Source organism: Cupressus sempervirens, chromosome 10, assembly GCF_028749045.1.
Source record: "Cupressus sempervirens isolate cs-2001-9-10 chromosome 10, ASM2874904v1, whole genome shotgun sequence".
Lineage (NCBI taxonomy): Eukaryota > Viridiplantae > Streptophyta > Pinopsida > Cupressales > Cupressaceae > Cupressus > Cupressus sempervirens.
This window is the reverse complement of record NC_143127.1, coordinates 948,809,976-948,830,813: the sequence shown is the minus strand read 5'-3', so window position 1 is coordinate 948,830,813 and position 20,838 is coordinate 948,809,976. Positions and strand designations below refer to the sequence as shown.

Below are 20,838 nucleotides of genomic sequence, written 5' to 3'. Positions count from 1 at the left end.
CATTGTCGCAATATTTTCTCTCTCAGTCCGTTTAGTTTTTCCAAGCTCCACCTCTTCCTTCTTTGGTTTCCTTTCAACAGGTTATTTGCATGCAGGTGATCTTGGCGAGCTGTGAAGTTGGTTTTCATCAACTTCGACATATTTTTCTCCTCACAGATGAACCACTTGGATATATTATGAAGCCCATTTCATTTGGGGCGAATTTGAATAATTTCTTAGCATTTGTGAAATAGTTCAATTTTATGTATGTATCCTTGTGTTACTTCTTCGGAAATGTGAAGCTTGGATGGAAAATAAACTCAACAAAACTTGGATTGGTCAGGATTGAGCCTCGATTGAGACACTTTCTTAGGGCTCAATTTGCAGGTCAAGGCCGGACTGTGTATTAACCTTATAACAATTTAATTTAAAAAACATGGCATAATAGATATGTAACATTTAATATTATAAATGCTAAAATGTAAACCTCAGTTACTTGTCACTGTTACATCCCAATTTTTGACCTGATATAAAATATAGCCGTTGAGGTTCACATGAAGTTAGTTGATAGTTTAATTTGTTATAATCTTGCGAAATGGTAAGATGGTTAGTCGTTATAATTTCAAGTGAGGTCAACAAGTCAGTTGATCATTTATCACGAATTAATGGAATTGAGAAGATGGTTAACCGTTATGATTATTTACGATTAAATAATTTATTATGGTAATATAATTTAATTACGGAGAATTTCCTTGTAGGAAACACGTCAAAGGGGTGGAAGCATTGTTAGAAAATAATTAGGCACAGGAGCATCACCATCACTTAGCAGATGGGTTGAGAACTTAGTGATTTGAAACAGGATACATTTGTGGGACTTGCATGAGCAACTTAAATAAATAAATTGAGAAACATAAAATAATTGAGTTAAAATATAAAACGTACGTACCTCTAAGGATTTAATATGATCTTTCACCTTATTATTATAATAGATATATCTATATACGTACATACAGATATAAAAATGAGATGGCACCATTATATTATAATAATTTAATAAAGTGATGTCACCCCATTAATATTTACATGTACATATATAATGTAAAATTATAATAATATTCAAATATAATAACATTTGAATTATAATAATATTCGAATTATAATCTTCCAACTCTATTCTTTCCATTTTAATATTCTCGTTTTTAATCGATTAACATTTGACATGTTAAATTGAATTTATGTTTTAGAAATTCGAATAGACATCTTGGAAACCGATAGAAGCCGAGGAGTCTCGACTAGTCTTTAAGAGAGCCGTGATCGACCAAGCAACATCATTCTTTTCTCACCTTTCTATTATTTGATACGTGTCATTTTTAAGCCGAGCATAGACATTCTCAGCCGAACATTTTCCCAAATTTTCTCAACCCAGATTACCTTATTCTTCTCAATTCTACTGGTGTCTGAAGTATAAAATCAAGTGTCATTAGCAGGTGAGCAAAGCACCAATAGGAGTTCTTGCCAAGGGCGAGGAGCCACATCCGAAACTCAATCACAGGTCACGAATTTAAGCAATCGCATGTCATAATTTTCCTTATCCTTTTCTAAGTATAAGCTCAACTATGGTCAGCTATTCATTTCCAGGGTTGAATGAAATACAATATAAGCATTTGTAATTCATAGTTCTTTCTTCATTGAGTATAATGTCTGATTGTAGTCGGTACATAATGATAGGACTGAGAATAAAACAAAATAGGTTTTCAAGTTCATAACTTCTTCCTATTCTGATTTGAACATTTGTCCATAGGTGGCTATGCATTGTTAGACTGAGATTGATTATAATACTTGCTATTGGTCCTTGCATTACATAGAAATCATTGAAGATCTCCATTGAATATCCTTGTGATTTACATCATTTATGAATTCAAATGGTGAAGAGGTGTAAATAATATCAGAATGCTCATAACGTTATAGACATCGAGGAATTCACCGGCAAAGAAGCCATGAAATGGTGGAGAGGTGGAATGAATCTACAAGAATGCAGAAGAGAAATTAGATATGATTAAGTTAATTATTTAAACAATAAATTCTGCAATCCTTAAGAATATCTTTTTCAAATCATAAATTGTGATAAGCTAGAGCATATATGTTATTCATGAATTTGTTGGAAATCAACAGACAGAGCCGATTGCTCTGAGATCCGAACATCTACGATTCATCGGCTGTATAGCCATGGAAAAGGGTGAAGAGGTGAGATGGAATCTGTAATGACTTAGAAAATGAAAGTCAGATATGATACATTTAATCTAGAATAATATCATTTAATAGCTCATGCATGGTCATGTTATTGTAATCTCCTGCTGTCAAGTCGAGTGGTGTAGATACCAGAATTGCTTAGTAGATGACTGATGTTCCAAGTCCAATTTCGGGTAGGGAGGGCCTTTCTCGTTAGAGATTTTGTGGGGAATAAGTTAAGGTCCGAGGTTGGGTGGTAAAGCCCTTGATAATGTTTCACCTCTCCTCAAGTTGTCAAATGTACAACAAACAAAGATATGCTATACATTCAATTGTTGTTGGAAACAAGTTTTGTTACTTTTATGATGTATATGCAAGAATGTAAGATTAATTGAGTTATTTTATCATTACAGTTATTTTACACTTAGATGCGAGAGATAGATTTATGAATTGTTTATCATTCATATGAATATCGAATATGAGCATAACTTCTAATCTTGAGTTATTACCATAGTTAAGCAATTGGAAGGAAAGGAATGATATAGTGGTATCTGAAACCCTAAATGATACAGTGGTATCTTAAGCCCTAATTGATTCAGTGGTATCGGGGGCCCTAATTGATTCAATAGTATCTGATTCTCTAATTGATACAGTGGTATTTGAAGTCCTAAATGATCCAATGGTAATCGATGCCCTAATTGATACAGTGGTATGTGATGCCCTAATTTTATATAGTGGTATTTAATAGTAATCAACACTTGATTTTGATATAGCGGTATTGAATGGTAGTCGTTATATGATTTTGTTATAGTGGTATTTGTGGACTAATTTGGGTGATTGCAGAAGCCTTCTTACAATGATTTATCAGTTCAAATTTCACAGTAAGTGGATTTTAATTTTTATGGTAAATTCATTAATGGTATTTTAAGTTCTTAGTTAAGAAATTTTGTCTAATTGATTTTAACGGTAAATCTCATTTACATGAACATGACTGATATAACTGTCTTCCTATGAGATGAAGTAATAACTGATTTTCTGTGAGTATGTTAGTTGTTAATTAAGACCCGAGAAAACTGGTTGTATAGTCGGTATTGGTTTGTGTGAGGTTCAGTTTGCGGGATTGGGCAAAAACATTTTGGGGTTTGGTTTTGTCCATACCAAAATTATAAATATAAAAATATATATACATTTTTGCAGCAGTATAGTTCAAAACACCACAAATTGCATCGTTATAATGCCAATTAGTCAAACTCAAATGTCTTGATAAACATTATATTAAAAAATTACAATGTCAAGCGTCAACAATCAGCCATCACTGAAATAAGAAGTCATCTTCCAGAGAGAAAAACAGGTAAGAATTGGGAAGATTGTTCAATTTGATGATGATACTGAAGATGAGGACTTGTAGGCAAGCTTGGAAGCATAGTTCCCAAACTCCGACTTCTAGAGTACTTGGCAAATCAAATAAATTTGGTGGGGGTTTAGGGGTGATGACCCAAGTAGTAGAGTAGCCAGAAATTGCTCTGTCCATCCTCAAGTGCACGTCTTCCCATATCCAAATGGGATACATATCAGATATGGCCTAGATTCATGTTGAGAACTGTATCCATGCATGCCCAAAAATCCTTAATTTTCCAATTGTGCCAAATAATACGTGATTCAAAATTTGGTGTAAATGTTCCCTAATTTTAATTTAAAAGAACTTCATCCCTGCAATTATATTAATTTTTATAGTATATTCAGTGCCTACACCAAATAAGGACAAATGAAATGTTTTTCTATTTCAGCAACCCCTTTTTTTGGGTTATCTTCCAATGCAGCTCTTCTATTTTTGCATACCGTAAAGTGTTAGAATAACTTATAATTATTTATGTAGCATTTTTTTGTGTCTCTATACGTATTTGTATCCGTGTCCATGTACATGTCCCTGCAACTTTGCCTAGTAGGGTTTGGGAGTAGTGCCCCTTGCAGAAGTCTAGGTGGTAATTTCTCAAGCATGATGAGAGTCAATGCCTGTTGTGAGGGCCTAGGGGTAGAGAGCCCCCAACAGGGTTCAGGGGCGGTGTCCCTTATGGAGGTTTGGGGCAACTCTCCTAGCGGGCTTGAGGGGCAGCATCCCTTGCAGGGTTGGGGTAGTATTCCTGGTGTATTCCCTGTTGTGGTACAAGGTGGGGTTGAGAGCCAGAGCCCACACCGCCAAACACAAATTCAAACATAATAAGGCTGTGCCATTAAAGACATGAATATCATCATTCTTTAATATTTATTTATTTATTTTCTTCTCTGTTTTTATCATTTTAGGAATTTAACAGCAGTCACTAGAATCTCACTAACATTTATGAAATTTTGTTAACACCACCACCAACCTACCTCACAAACATTTATGAAAACCTGACAACGTCCAATGCCATCCCACTCTTATACCACTCTTACCATTTCATCCACTCTCTAGCAAGCTTGAGATGCCAGTGTCATAAGAATTACGAATTATTTGAACACCAACTTCCTTAAGTTAGAGATTTGTGCAGCTGAGTAATCACAAACAGTAACATATGTTTCAGTACTCTATTTGACTGCGATACCAGGTAAACATTCCTTATTTATTTGAAGATCACTCATTTGTACATGCCATGATCTTTTCTATCTAAGCTTATAAAGAATTTAAAATTGTTATCATGACAGACAATTGCAGGGACTGTTATTTTTATGATCAGATTAATGACAAGTCAGATATGAGACAATTTCTACAAATTAACACAGCATATACCCTGGGAAAACCTTCCAATCATGAAGGTGAAAACCCATCAACAATATCTCTTATATAAATTGAAATGACTGATTACAACATGACCAAATACCATTAACAAGACCTGATCTGCAACTCTAGTAATGATATGGTATTACATATATATATTACCCGAGACTGTCTCCGTCGCCTTACTACAATCTGCGATCTGAATATGGTATTGATCGCTGTATATATCGATCTGCAATGTCCAATATCAATATGCAATATCAATCTGGAATATGTTATTGTCTTCAGTGATTTGGTAAGACAAACTTAATGGCTTCTTATACCTGTGAAGATTCATGAGGATAGAGAGAGACAGAAGTATTCAATGGTAATGAGCACTTAATAACATCCCTTCGATTGTGAGCGATAAGTTAATACGTAACTGTTAGTTAACATTAAAGACATACGTTGCAAATTATAATTGCTGTTGGATAGTCAATTTCATACTTAGCCGAGTATGGTGTTGGACTGTACATGCCATCAGGAAGGATGATATGATCGATCTCTTAATGGATCAATATCACTGCTGAAGATGTCTATCAATTGATACATAATAATTATTTTCTCAAGTGATGCGATGAGATGATATAGCAATTTCTGGCTCGTTTTAGCCTCCTGATGCTAGCATCAACACTCCTTGTTAGGTAGGGAGGTAACTTCTTAGATATCGGAGTTATGTAGTGATATTCACAATGGCTTGTCTTAGAGGGTGGGTCCATCATGAGTACTCTCATAAATGGAAATGCAAATGAACACGTGCTCATCAGGAATCACTCAATGTGATGTTGTCATCTCATCATGACATTCACCATGGCTACTCCTAGATGGTGAATAAACACAAGTGCTAAGTCATAGAGTCTCTCACATGATATCCACCATGACAACTCCCAGAGGGTGGATCTACGATGGATACTCCCTGAGCATTATGATAATAGATAGCTTCTATTATTAGTTAATGGTTATTAATTTGTAATCTATTGTAAATATTAGGATGTTTCTAATATTTAGTTAGTCTGTAGTTATCTGTTAGCTTTCTTTAGCTTTCTTTTAGCTAGAATAGAAAGTTTCTATTCTTTATGATCATTTCCTAAGGAAACATCGCTTCATTCTTTTGTATATATTGACCTCTCAGTCTCTGTCAATATTAAGCAAGTATTTTACCAATTACATTGTAATATGGTATCAAAGCCACCTCATTAGATTTTCTCGAAAATCAAAATTTCTTTTTTGAAAGTATCAAACCCTATTTTTGAAATTATTTTTCTGAAATATTTACCTTGAACTAGGGTTTGTTCGAGTCTCTATTCATGTTTTTTTTAGTCGTTTTTAAAAAATGAGACTGTTTTTAGGGCATTTTTGCCTTGAAGTACATGCCTTCACAAATTTTCATGCTTTTTCATTGGAAAACGTGCTATGGCATCTTTGAGTAATATTTTGCTTGAGAGCAATTCCAAATTCAATGGTTGAAATTATGGGACTTGGAAGCAGCGGATAATGATAATATTTGAATATTTGAATATCAGAATACTGATCGGATTGTTCTGGGCGTTATACAATGTCCGACTGCCCCTAGTATTGATCATGATACATGGGATTTGAATAATCGGGAGGCGATGATGCTTCTCAAATTATCCGTAGCTGATGATCAGCTCTCTTAGATTCCATCTGACAAGACAACTGTCGAGATATGGGCACATCTCAAGAATCTTCATGAGACTTCTGACAAATGCAGAGCTTTCTTTTTGAAGAACACTCTATTTTCTATTGTCATGGATGAGCGAATATTGCTTCAGGCTCACTTGAATAGGATTCAGGAAATCCATGATCAGTTGCTTGCCTTTGATCACAAGATCGAGGAAGAGGACATTGTGGTTATCACTCTCCAGAGTTTACCCGAGTCTTACAAGCATTTTATTGAGACTCTCAACATCATGTCTTCTGGTATTGATATGAAGATCACAGATCTTTGCACACTTCTGCTTGAGCAAGATCAGTGGAAACAACACTTCGGTAGCAATTCCAGCTAGGTGATTCATTACAAAGTCTATTAAGATTCCAGCTAGCCTTAATATTATTCTTCTCCCATTGGATTTTCTCAGAATCATTTGAAGGCTCGACAATATTACTTTCCACGAAATCAAGAAGATCAGTCTCCTCTAATACAATGAGTACCTTTGGTTTCCAAGAGTTAAAGTTTGAGGCTCCATCAGGCCTATCTTCTTCTTTGACATCGTGTACCATCTTCTTTTTCATAGGAATTCTCCTTCAAGATTTTCCCTAGATGAAGGCTTGATTGCTTAAAACAAATCTGATTAGATCTTTTCCTAGACCCGCTTTGATACCATGTTTCTTTCATGATCAGATTAATGACAAGTCATATACGATTCACACAAGTTAACACAGTAACTCTGGGAACCTTCCAATCTTGAAGGTGGAAAACCCAGCAACAATATCTCATATATATAGTGTAATGACTGATTACAATATGGCCAAATTATAAGACCATTCACTGTTAATATTTTTGTCTAGATATAAGGATAAACCAGTAATAAAGAGGATAAACAATACACAAGAGCCGATACATTTATCATGGGAAAACCTTTCCACTTGAAAGGAAAAACCTAGCCACACCAGCAAAAGATCTTTTTTATTGATTATAAAATATGTTTGAGTACAAGGCTATTTACTTGATTGATTTACAATATATGAAGCAATCATATAAATAGATCGCATAAGACTCTTGATCTTTCATGCAAAGGTCTCTTTGAGTCCCAAAAATAAGACCCTTCAAATTTCCACATATTCAACACTTCACATTTCCATAAACATGCCTCTTCGCATGGCATATGACACATGTCTTTTTGAATAAAAATTAACTTAAATATAATCACAAATATTGCTTTTAGCTGAAGATGATCATAACGGTCATAACAAATATATTTCCATATCATAAAATCAGAGATAAAGATCTCTATCGCAGCTACAAACTTCAACATTCTCTCCTAGCAAGAGAGAGATCTTTGGTCAGGCAGGCACACATAGTTGCAACCAAAGAACATAGCTACTTCACATAGAATGGAGTGACGCAATGAATTTCATCATGCCTGCTTCAAGAGGGTACAACCAAAACTTTTATCTCAAAACTTCTTCGGAGAAGGATACATTTCCACCATGCCTACTCGTAGAGGGTGGTCCACCATACCTACTCGCAAAGGGTGGAATGAGGGATTTCACCTCAGACTTCTCCCAGAGAAGATTGTAATTCCACCATGCCTACTTGCAGGGGGTGGTCCACAATACCTACTTGCAGAGGGTGGAATGAGGGCATTCACCTTAAACTTCTTCTAGAGAAGAGTGCATTAATAATTGATACTTCATCTTTATAGAGACTCGCCCTTAGCAGGGACAACTTTAATAACTGAAATTCTTAGTAGAAACTCCCCCTTAGAAGGGACATCTTTAATAACAGAGACTCGCTCTCAGCAGGGACATCTTTAATAACAAAGACTCCCTCTCAATAGGTACAACTTCAATTACACAATAAGATGATTGACTGTAAACTTGCAAAGGGTTGGACATCTCCTTTTGTCACATAACCTCCCTTTGAAGCTGAATGATCTTCCCCTTTAAAAAAATGTGCCATCAGTTTAGTATCAAGATTGCAAACAACGTTGCATTATCTCTCACCATCTCATTGCACCCTGCAACCATGAGAGATATTAATCAATGTTAAAAAAAAACAATATTTAAATAATCAATATTCAAGAGATATGATCATCTCTTAGAGATCTTATCTCAACATACACACAAAAGAGATTATTTCTTGCGCCTCTATGGCCAATGTTCAAGGAGTGAAAATTACTATAATACTTATCTCGTCATCATCTAATCTTCCTCAAAATTCACCTGATGACTTGTACACAACATCTCTGTGTAAAGGAAATGTTATTAGAGGGACTCTTTGTTTCTTTACATAAACACAAAAGACATCTTGTCAACAATTATAGCTGCAACTCTAATGTTTGCATTATTCTTTACACCTGCATAAGACAATGACAAACATGCCTCTCACAGATATGCAAGCACATATCAATACAAAAAGATTCAGAATAGTGCCTCTACAACCAATGTAAAGCTCATAGCATCCATATACATTACCCTATAAAAAATCTGATATTAACATCAGAATAATCCTTATCTCCAATTTTGTCAATCAAACAAGTGTACAAAATTGCTAGCAGGATTGGAGTAAGAGATAATCTCAAGGAAATATTGGTCTCCATTAGAGGTATCCTCTCTACAATATCTACTATTCCGTAGCCAAAAACTTGCCAATTACAAACAGTAATGCACCAATTACCATGCAACAGAATGACCCATGAACCATGATATTCTTGTTAGAAATAGGGAATACTGAGATTGGGGGGTGGTGGGTGAATTAGTATTTCACAAACTTTAGCCCAAAACTGAATATTGTTAATTACCTTATAACTTGCATATGAAAGTAAACTAACAATGCTGAATCGTAAACATAACCATAGGCCAAGGGAAAACCCCGGTGGGGATGGTACCCACAAAATGATCTAGTAAACAAAAGTATCCTATTAAGGATGTTGACCCTGTCAGAGTCTATTACATACATATAGTGTCTTGGTCCTTGTTAGAGGACTATGCCCTATTAAAAGTGTTAACCTTGTTAGGAGTTGATATATACAATTACAAAATGTATGCAAGACGAGCCCACTGCCCAAACATGCAATTATACAATATAGATCCTTGATATAAAAGAGATAGTTACAAAAAACCTCTTTACTACTAATATCATAAATCCTCAATATTTGATCTTTCCTTTGCTGCTCTTCGCATACCTCTGATCATACATCTGAACTCGCATCATACAGTTTGCACATCAGTTCGCATATCACATACAACTTACTCATTATTTCACATAATATAATCTTTCCTTTATATCTTAACATTTTACAAAATCTGTCCAATTGGCCTTCAAGCTTTCACATGCTTGGCAAAATACAAGATTAATTCTTGCTTTTGTAGGGTTAACATCTAGGATGTCGTCTCTTATTAGTTAAGTAATTATTTTGTAACCAAAATAATTCCTTAACCTGTAATTCACCATTTACCGTTATGATCTGTTCTATCCTGTATACTGCCTTTACTGGTATTTAATTCGTAACTCATTCCGTATTGACCGTACAAACTTGCGCACTTACCACGTCATCCTGCATACTGTACCATTTGTCCTTAACCGCACACATGCCAATAATATCTGTGTCATCCGTACACATCAAAAGTGTGCCTGTTCTGCTGGATAGATATCTGATACAGACAATTTTCAATGACTAACTGTGGAATCTTCATCAGGACATAGTGCCTTCTTTACACAAGGTATATGTTGCCATAAATGACAACTCCAACAATATAACAACTTATCCTTCTTAGCCATATTGCCAACAATTCCTTCAAGAATGGCAATGCCTGCCAATCTGCAGTTGTGATCTTAGCAAGAAAAACGTCAATAATTGAGAGAGTACACTACACAAAGGTATTACCTTGGTACTCAGCCAATGATGCAAGTTTTCGGTCATAAGTGAAACGTCTTCTTTAAGTTGTTATATCTCTTAACAAAATATGAAGCCAAAGTTTTCTTCTTTTCCAATAGGCATCAAACCTTTTGTTCTTTTGTTCAATCACAGTTTCCTGATTCAAGAAACCTGAGCATTTGAACACTAGCTCCCCCTCTAGAATTTATATAGGTGTCCATGACTCACTCGATGATATGAGCTCACGGAAAATCTATAGACTATTCTCTGTAATGAGATGTGCTTTGGTCTTTATAAAAAATGATCAATCTGGATGGTCCTTTTTGTCTTCAAACTGTTGTGCATAATATGTTCTTGAACAGATTGAGTTGTCATTCAGCTCCAAATAAAATCTTGATCTGATAGAGCTTGATTTTCTTTTCATTCCTACGTGAAGGCTGGTACCAATATCTCATTCCATTCAGGGGCTTCCTGCTATAAGATCATGATCACTTTACTCTGCATTATGACAGACGATTCGAACAAGACTCTAGAAATATTATTCTTGAACACCAGCAACGATTCTATTTGAGGGCCTTCAGGAGCTTCCAATAGCAAAAGATCCCCAATCACTTGAGATAAGTAGCCCAAATGCTACGCACAAGCTTGCCCTTAAGATCGCTTTCTATATCCCTGCGACAACATATTAGAAAGACAACCAACTGGCTCATAGCGGAAGAAAGATGACAGAAGAATCCAATTAGGCAATTAAGTGTTAACGGTTGCAAGGAATTGATGACGGGGGGATGCAAATATAATAGAGAACCGATAGTAGCCTTAGATGCTTCCTCAATAGATCGAAGTATAACACTGCCTCTTGAGAGCCTGATCAAACATGGTTGTTCTTGCCTGCAGGAACTTTAGATTCAAGCGTATGGATAAATCGCAATCACTGCAGAAGATTTTGAAATGAGTCCTGGGCATCCAGTAGTGGATTACGAGCGTCAAACAACAGAAGATACACCCTTTCCTTGAACACACAACCTCAAGAAACTGACGTTACAATTGCAAATTAAAGAATTGACCCCTAGGAAGTAGTCGTGATATTCCTTGTTACAAATGTTGCTTGCCAACAAAAAATAATTGCAACACATAAAATCTATGCTACCAGAATCTGAAGACATCCAATCAAAACAACACGTGAATGAAGCCAAATTTAGGCACAAATCATTGGATTCACTCAACCATCTCTGGTGCATTTATAACAAGAATTAAACTTGTTCTCAATTTGCAGAGAAACTAAGTCGAGGAAGAACTCATGCCTAGAAATAACATGCACGAATCATTGATGATAATAAAAAATGATTCATTGATGATAATGATCGATCCCTGATCACATTCTTCATACATTGCAGAGAAAGATTACATCTCATCAGGTATCTAATGCATGAACATAGCCTCTGGCACAAAGTATCCATTACTGTGTTTTTAGTATTTACAGAGCCTCTGCAACTGACAGAAATAGAATTGAGATAAAGAAACACAAACTGATTGAAATATTCCAACATAGATAACCTCATGAAACATCCAATCTACTCTGACACATTAATACTTGAAAAAAAAACAAGTTAGGAGCCTCTTCTACATACAATCGGCACTAAGATATCTTGGCATCTCAGAACAGCAGTCATCAAAAATCCACGGGAAGGTTTCAGACCAGACCGAATGGTCCAACCAATAATCTTTGGCCCTTCAGCTACAAACAAGTTCTCACATACAAGTGGAGATGACTCAGCTATAAGAGGATTCAATAATGATAGAAACTCTTGTATACTGTTATCTAACCTGCGTCTGATACCATGTTAATGTTTTTGCACAGATATAAAGATAAACCAGTAATAAAGAGTATAAACAATACACAAAAGGCTCAATACATTTATCCTGGGAAAACCCTTCCACTTGAAGGGAAAAACCCAGCCGCACCAGCAATATATCTCTTTTATTGATCATAAAATATGTTTGAGTACAAGGCTTTTCACTGGATTGATTTACAATATATGAAGCAATCATATAAATAGATTGCATAAGACTCTTGATCATTCACATGAAGGTCTCTTCGCATGACATATGATACATGTCTTTTTGCATTAAAATTAACTTAAATATAATCACAAATATTGCTTTCAGCTGAAGATGACCATAACGGTCATAACAACTGTATTTCTATCTCATAAAATCAGAGATAAAAATCTCTATTGCAGCTACAAGCTTCAACATTCACAAGGTCCAATCTGCAACTGAAGTAATGATATGGTGTGTGTATGTGTGTCTATATATATATATATATAGTTTGAGACTCTGTATACATCTGCCTCCTTACTACAATTTTTGATCTGAATATGATATTGATCGCTGTATAGATATATATAATCGCTGTAAGTATATGTCAATCTGTAATGTTCAATATCGATTGGCAATGCCAATCCGGAGTAGTTTATTATCTTCACTGATTTGGGAAGATAAATCGAATGACATTTGTTACCCATGAAGAGTCATGATGATAGAGAGATACACAACTATTCAATGATAATATGCACATAATTACATCCCTTCAGTTATGAGCAATATGTTATCGCATAACTGTTAGTTAACGTTAAATACATCCTTTGCAAATTATAATCACCACTGGATAGTCGACTTCATACTTAGCCAATTACGGTGTTGGTCTGTACATGCCATCAGAAAGGATGACATGATCGATCTCTTAATGGATCGATACCACTGCAGAAGATGTCTATCAGTTGATACATCATAATTATTGTCTCATGAGTCACATCACTTGAGATGATATAGTAATTTCTGGCTCATCTCGGCCGATCAATGCTAACATCAGCACTCTTTCTCAGCTAGGGAGGTATCTTCTCAGATATCTGAGTTGTGTAGTGGTATCCATCATGGCTACTCCCAGCAGTGATGGATGTTGTGCAGATGTCCACTGCTTCAGCAAGGCAATGCCATCACTCTAATTTACCTTTTAAAATATTTGTCTAAGCTTTTGACTTACAAAGTGTCTTTCATCAAAAGAGTTGTATTCAAAATGGCCATTTTAGTTTTAAATTTCACAAGGGGAATGTAAGTTGCTCTGTTTTATTCTTTGTTGGTGCACTTCTCTTGCATTATCATTTGGCAGGGGAAAATATATATTTTTTAAAGGATTTTGATGATGTGATATTGGCACACAGGAATCACATATTTTAAATGTAGTTTCTATGTTTAAAGGAAAGAATACTACCTGATTTGACTAATCTATTGAATTTGAAGTGTTTTTCATCTAATGAACTTTTTGTTCAAATTGCCTATTTTAGTTTTAAATTTCAGATACTTAAGTTTTTTTAAGAGTGAAGTTCAAGAGTTGGTTCTTGAAAATGTACAAGAAGTTAATAACCTGTTCTTCGAACATGAGACAATAATAGCATAGACCTGGGTCCTGTATTTTATGTAATATTGTTTGTTTTCCAGTTTCCGACTTATCCATGTCACAAAATGAATTAGATAATATGATGTGTATGGGATTGGTTTGAGGATTTATATATGTTGCTTGATTGTTTTGTTCAGGGGTGGTGTCAATATTATGCTTGTGTGTGATTTTCTGTTTTTGCTAAATGGTTTCCGTTGGTTCACTTTCATCAAAACATTCTTCGCTAAGTGCAGTTCCATGATTTCAGCAACACTAGTCAGTAAATTTTGTGTAGGTGCACGAACTCAAAACCAGTGGTAATATTATTCATCTTCACTCATACATACATACATACATACATACATGTGTGTGTGTATGTATGTACGTATGTAAGCATATGTGAATGTCATATATATACAATAGAGACCCATGATAGATGATTGCAATTTAAATATTTTATCATTGTTTATAATAGGTAACACTCTTTGAATGCTCTTTGATGAGTGATTTAATCTTCTACCAAAATCCATTATTCTGTGGGGTAAAAGTTTAGGAATATGAATTATCAACCTGCATGACCTCTCTTTCTCTATCTACAAAAATGTTCATTTTTACAAGAGATACAAAAAGGCACATGTTATCCATGTTATGATAAATTGATGTTGTTAAACAAAGGAGAGAAAGCTCCTTGTATAGATTTACAAAGACAATGTTTCTAAAAGAAATAATTGTGAATTAAAAACGGTATTTAAAAACTACCTAATAAACAAAAGACTAACCTCTGTTTAGATATTGACTTAGATGGTTTCAATTTTTGTCTTTAAATTAAGTCCCATCGAAAGGCTTGGAAGTTGAATGTGGATATTTGTTTGTATAAGATTAGGAAATGGAATGTGTAATAGGTGGGTGCAAATCCTCCTTTATAAGATACATGACCTCTCTTTCTCTATCTACAAAAATGTTCTTTTTTAGAAGAGATACAAAAAGGCACGTGTTATCCATGTTATGATAAATTGATGTTGTTGTTAAGCAAAGGAGAGAAAGCTCCTTGTATAAATTGACAAAGACAATGTTTCTAAAATAAACAATCATGAATTAAAGACCATAATAGAAACTACCTAATAAACAAAAGACTAACTAAGATGACCATCAAAGAAACATTATAATATTGTAATAGCCCCCTTGATGGCCATTGTCTAATTGTTGTCATTTGGTCATAAATTCTTCAAAACATTCTGCTGCTGTTGAGACCCTCCTTGGATCTACAAAATGTTAATGACCAAGAAGCCTAAATCCATTCAGAAAAGGACAGAGAAGAGTGCCCTCCTTCTGCAGAATGCTGTGCAAAATGGGACGAGTTTGTCACTGACTTTGCCACTGAGGTGGGTCTGCCACTAACCCTTCTAGAATTAGCAAAACATCTGACTAGAAATCATCACAAGACATCCAACTTGATGTTGGATAATGGAGTTGCTCTCCTCGGGAGACATAGACAAACACAATTTCTATGAATCGATGTATTGTAGATAAAATTGAACATCACTCAAATGAAAATTAACATGGCAGTGTGAATGCTTCCACATTTTGCATACATTTTACCAGTGGACATGCACTGGTAGACATGTCTGCAAATATGGAAGCAAGTGAAAAGTGGATGCCATAAAACTTAAGCTGCAGGACATAATAATATTAAAAACAAACAATCACAGCCCCAGACTATAAAAACTATAACAGGTAATAATGAAAAGTTGGAAACAAACACAGGTAATGGTAAAAAAAAAAAAAAATTTAGAACTAAAATTCAGTAACCAACCTTGATTCTCAGCCTCCAGCTGTCTCCATTTTGGACCTGGGCTAAAAAAATGATTTTTTTGTTAAATATGCTTTCTCCTCTGGAGGTGCACGGGAGATGTCAAAATATGTGGTGGGAGACTTTGACACAAAGTCTCCACCCAAATTTGAAGTCTTCGGGTATGTGCAATGTCTTGGTGACGCATCCTGGAGTGGTGGAGATGTTTCTCCCAGTTACGCTGACTGTTGGAAATTTGGAATGCTATGTTGGTGGCAACATTGGATGTACATTGGAAAGATTAGGATGCAAATTAGTAATAATGATCTGGGAGGTAGCTCAGCATCGCTTAGGGCATATAGACAAATTTTCAAGGGTAATTTTGTATGGAAAGCCTCAAGGGCCAAAAATGCAAAATAATAAAATAATAAATATAGAAAATACCAAAAAATATTTTCTGAAAATTTGAAATTCTGCTCAGAACTGCTTGCCAAATCGTTGGTGAAGGAATAATCAGGCCAAAGTATTTTGGTTAAGGGCAATACTTTGTCTTCTACAGAGCCACGATTTCTTGGGCTCTTGGATCTCCATCCTGCATTCATGTGAAAGGAAATGCATTTTTTTCTTGAATCATACAGGTTCAGGGTATAGTAAATACTAAAAAGTTCAATTTAAGTCTAACTTGTAATCTCTGTGAAATGTGAGATGGATTTGGCAAAGGGGGAACACAAAAAACCACTACTTTTTTCACTTTAAAAAATGGAGAAGGATGCTTTAGTCCTGAATTTCTTAATGCAATATCCTACATCAAAAAAACTAAAAGAAATAAATATAAAAAATAAAGAAATTATATTAATCATAATGCCCACAAATGACCAAAAATATGTCTATGGTTCTGAAATTCAGCTGGTACAATAGCAAAAACCTAATGCAAAAAAGAGAGGCCATAGACAAAGAAAATCACAAAAGTGGGCTAACCAAAGAAGGGGTGAAAATCCCCATGCAGGTAACCCCATAACATACTAAACAGAAGACCATCTAAATGACAAACTGAAATCCTTGAGTGTTTGTGTCCTGAGACATTTTGCAGGAGCACAACAACAATAGTATTGAATGGGAATACCCATGCATAGGTTGAGAAAGTTTGCTGGAGAGAGTTGAGAGATTTGTGGGCCAGCGAGACAACCTGGATGTAGCCACTGGTCTGCCAACGGTGTGTAAGAACCTCCTCTGGCATTCAGGTCCAAAGGATTGCAACTGCAGGTAGTGGGGAAAAAACTGGTGATGTGAGCCTGGCGCTGAAATTTGCAAAAAAGAGTGAAGCATGGGAGTGCACATTCAAGGGTAATTTTCGTAGTGATTTCCAAGAGTCACAAACCAAGATGTGCACTTTTCGTGTAGATGCTCAACTAGAGATATGCCTTGTATTTAAAAGTCCATTGATTGCTTATCTGTTTAGTAGAATGCATTTCCTTGTTTTGTGTATGACTTAGTTCTCGATCAATTTTGCCAAGGGAACCAGGATAATGTGCAACGCACTAGAGAAAAATAAATTGTTTTCAAATTCAATGTTTCTTCTTCCATGGTTTGTAATTGTGGATTGAACAATTTATTTGTCTGACCTAGCTTTTAAGTTTTGTTATCTGTGATGAATTCCCTCACAGAAAGTGCAATAAGTGGGAGCAAGGGGTATCATCATTGTGACGTTAGTATCATTTTGGACTAAAGACTTGCAAATTGAAAAGTATATCTGGTTCCTTATTTGTTAGATTGAACATGTTAGAACTCGTATAACTCTATTTGAAAGGATGCAAACATTGATCTGGGAAGTAAAGGAGAGTCAGAGATGAACCTGGAACCAAAATTGGGATTCAAAATAGTACAACTAATGCGCTAGGCACCATCATCCTGGTAGACCCCAAAGTAATAATGTCTTAATCCGGAAATAGAATGTTGCTTTGCTCCTTCCCATGATTTTTTTTTGAAAATGTGCCAGAGTAATTAGCAGACTGCAGACTATGGGCACAAGTCGGAAGCGTGTCAGTCATCTCATCTTGGATGCTTTTTTTAAAATTCATTTTTTTTGGTTCTTATAATCCCATTTTTCTTTGGGATTGTCATGATCTGTGTATAAATAGATTCTATACTTAAGTTTATTGCAAACTGTCCATGATTTTGATAGCTCCAACATGCATTTTTATGTTTATATTATTCTTTAAACTCAATAAACTGCATTTTGAAAGAACAAATGTTTAGTAAAATTGCTATTCATATGGGCAGTAGAAGCCGAGAAACTATCCCTTGGACTAGTTAAATTTAAAGTTTTTGCTGATGATAGCTCTAATGGTAACCTATGTTATTGGAAATGCCAAAGGGGTTGGTAATTTGAGTTCACAGTGATTCAGAAACATCTCAGAAATGTAATAATACTGATAATTGACATCTAAAATTGGGAACAGTTTGGTAAAGTAGAAACATTAGTTAAAAAGTGGCCTTGTATCAACTTCAGAATAAAGGTAGTCACGACATGACATTCTTGAATAAGTGTGTTTAGTTCTAGTGTTTATAGAAAACTCAAAAGACATCAATAGTGTAGAGCTTCAATGTGATAATGTTATATATAACTACATGGATAGAAAATTCAGTGTTTAAGATGCATTCGTACATATTTTTAAATATTGAAGAGATGATGATACAATTTTTGAACTTATCAAATAATGTAAATATCTTTGTACTTCTTCAAAACGATCAATTTCTCATGCTTATTTTTTCTCTTTTTCTTGTAACAAAAAAGTCTTTCATTATTTCCTATATTTGTATAGGGGTTCTTCAGACTTGGAACATAACATTATTGTGTGAGCAGTAAATAATATTTTCATATTTCAGTTACATAGAAATGAAGAAGAGTTTATTGCATATTTTCAGCTTCGGATCATCTAGCTGTTTTAACCAATTTCAATTTATAGGTTCCTGTAGCCCCACTCCAGAATTCTGCTGAACCAGTTCCAAACCAGTCATGGGCATACAATTCATCTGCTTCTGAAGATATATACTATGAAAAAGGCATTCCAACTATGATAACCTGGAGCTATGGTGGCAATGATGTTGCAGTCGAAGGATCGTGGGATAATTGGACCTCAAGGTATGCTAAGGCAATAAAATACAATCTCCAAATTGGCCCAAGACATCTGTTTTCCGGGATTTGCCTGTGTTAATTTTCAGTATTTCTCAAGTTGCTGCACTGATTGCCTGTCTTTTCTTTATGCAAGCTCATCTTTTTCCAGTGAAATGGGTTCTCGTCTCCTGTTTATTTATTGACATTCAGATGGTTAGAAACTTACTTTATGAGTGACTGTTTTAATTTAGATAGTGTTTAGATGTATCGTAACTATAGAAATCTTTTTATTGATAATCAGATATATGTTATTTTTGTTTGACCTAATGCATGTCCTGCAGAAAGCCTTTGCATAGAGCAGGAAAAGACTTCACTATCATGTTAGTTCTCCCATCAGGAGTATACCAGTACAAATTTATAATTGATGGCGAGTGGAGATATGTGCCTGACCTGCCTTGGATGACTGATGAGATGGGGAATGCCACCAATGTTCTGGATGTGCATGTAAAATTCTCCTCGTAGTTTTTTTCTCATCAGGTAATTGACCTCTTTTTTTGACATCTAAACTTATTGTGATTAATTATTATACAGGATTATGTGCCTGAAAATTTGGAAAGTGTGGCCGAGTTTGAGGCTCCTGAGTCACCAGATTCAAGCTACAGTGGTCCATTTCCTGGCCCTGAAGACTATGCCAAGGAGCCTCCTGCTGTTCCACCTCATCTGCATCTCACACTTCTCAACGTTCCTCCGGTGGAAGCCCCAGGGACAGGGGCTGTGACACGACCTCAGCATGTAATTCTGAACCATCTTTATGTAGAGAAAGGGAGAAGCTCGCAATCAGTTCTGGCTCTCGGCTTAACACACCGTTATCGATCTAAATATGTCACTGTTATCCTCTACAAGCCCCTTAAAGCAAAATCATGAGATGTGTGCTAGTGTTGGATGGTTGCCACCTTTCTTCCTTGATTGTGCTTTTTTTTGAATGCACCAGATGAACTGAACTAATATAATTCAGTTCAGATTTAATCTTTTGTATGTTTTACATGATAAAAGAAAGGCTTGAGCATGTCAAGTTTACCCCCAAGTTTTGCTGTGTATTAGGTGTAAAAATAGTTTCTGATTGACGAGCTTTCTCTAATTGTGAACAATCCCCGCTGAAATCAATGGACATGGAATGCCAATATGTTTTTCCCTGGACCACACACAAAAGCATTTACTACTGGTACACTGCTTTCAAGTTAGATAACAAAATATCTACGCCAAAGTAATTGGATATGGAGCTGCTCCTAACTTTCCCTCTTTATCTTGGATAACAACCAATGATGTTTGCTGGAATAAAACCAAATTTATGTTGGCTTTAACTAATGATGTTGGCTGGAACAAAATGCAAAACGAAGATAGACATTGTAATTTTGGGTTAAAGCTTGTATAGTTTTTTTCTGGTCGGTGTTCATTACGATACAGATCTGCAAAGCTAACACAAGGCTGGAGAAAATATAGGCAGATGAAGGCTGAACTTGAATGCTTTTGCTATTGCTGTTATATTTGTCCAAAAATGGAACGGGCTCTTTGTGCATTTTGTAGAGCATAAGTTGCATCTTGTGCTAAAATTGGAAAAAAATTCTCTTGAATGAGCAGAATTAAGAATTACATAGATATATCTAGTTGTCTTGCAAGTAATATTTGTTTTGATTTCTTCATTCAGATCGAGCTGTCACATAAGCAAGCATGAAAAGAAAGTTGAAAGACTGGTCTCTTCTTATATGCCTTGTCATCAGTAAAAGGTCATGAATGCTGACTGCTTTTGCGATACCATAACATCAAGTAAGGAAGCAGTTCTATGTAGGGACATTCAGGATGTGTTTTAATGGAGTGGGAGGTTCTATGAGGATAGAAAAACTGTTCAAGGATAACTTTGAATCTCCTAGAAATTGC

At 35.4% G+C, this 20,838-nt stretch overlaps 1 protein-coding gene across 1 annotated transcript in view; it reads left to right on the top strand.

Moving 5' to 3' along the window:
* Positions 1–20,583, top strand: part of LOC149537113 (SNF1-related protein kinase regulatory subunit beta-1-like) — a 35,429-nt gene extending 14,846 nt beyond the window's left edge. The window contains exons 2-4 of the mRNA XM_089807131.1: positions 18,755–18,930; positions 19,245–19,407; positions 19,495–20,583. Of these exons, the coding sequence (XP_089663257.1) occupies positions 18,755–18,930; positions 19,245–19,407; positions 19,495–19,827 (672 nt within the window). The 3' untranslated portion in view covers positions 19,828–20,583. The remainder of the gene's footprint in view (positions 1–18,754; positions 18,931–19,244; positions 19,408–19,494) is intronic.
* The last annotated feature ends 255 nt before the right edge of the window (positions 20,584–20,838 follow it).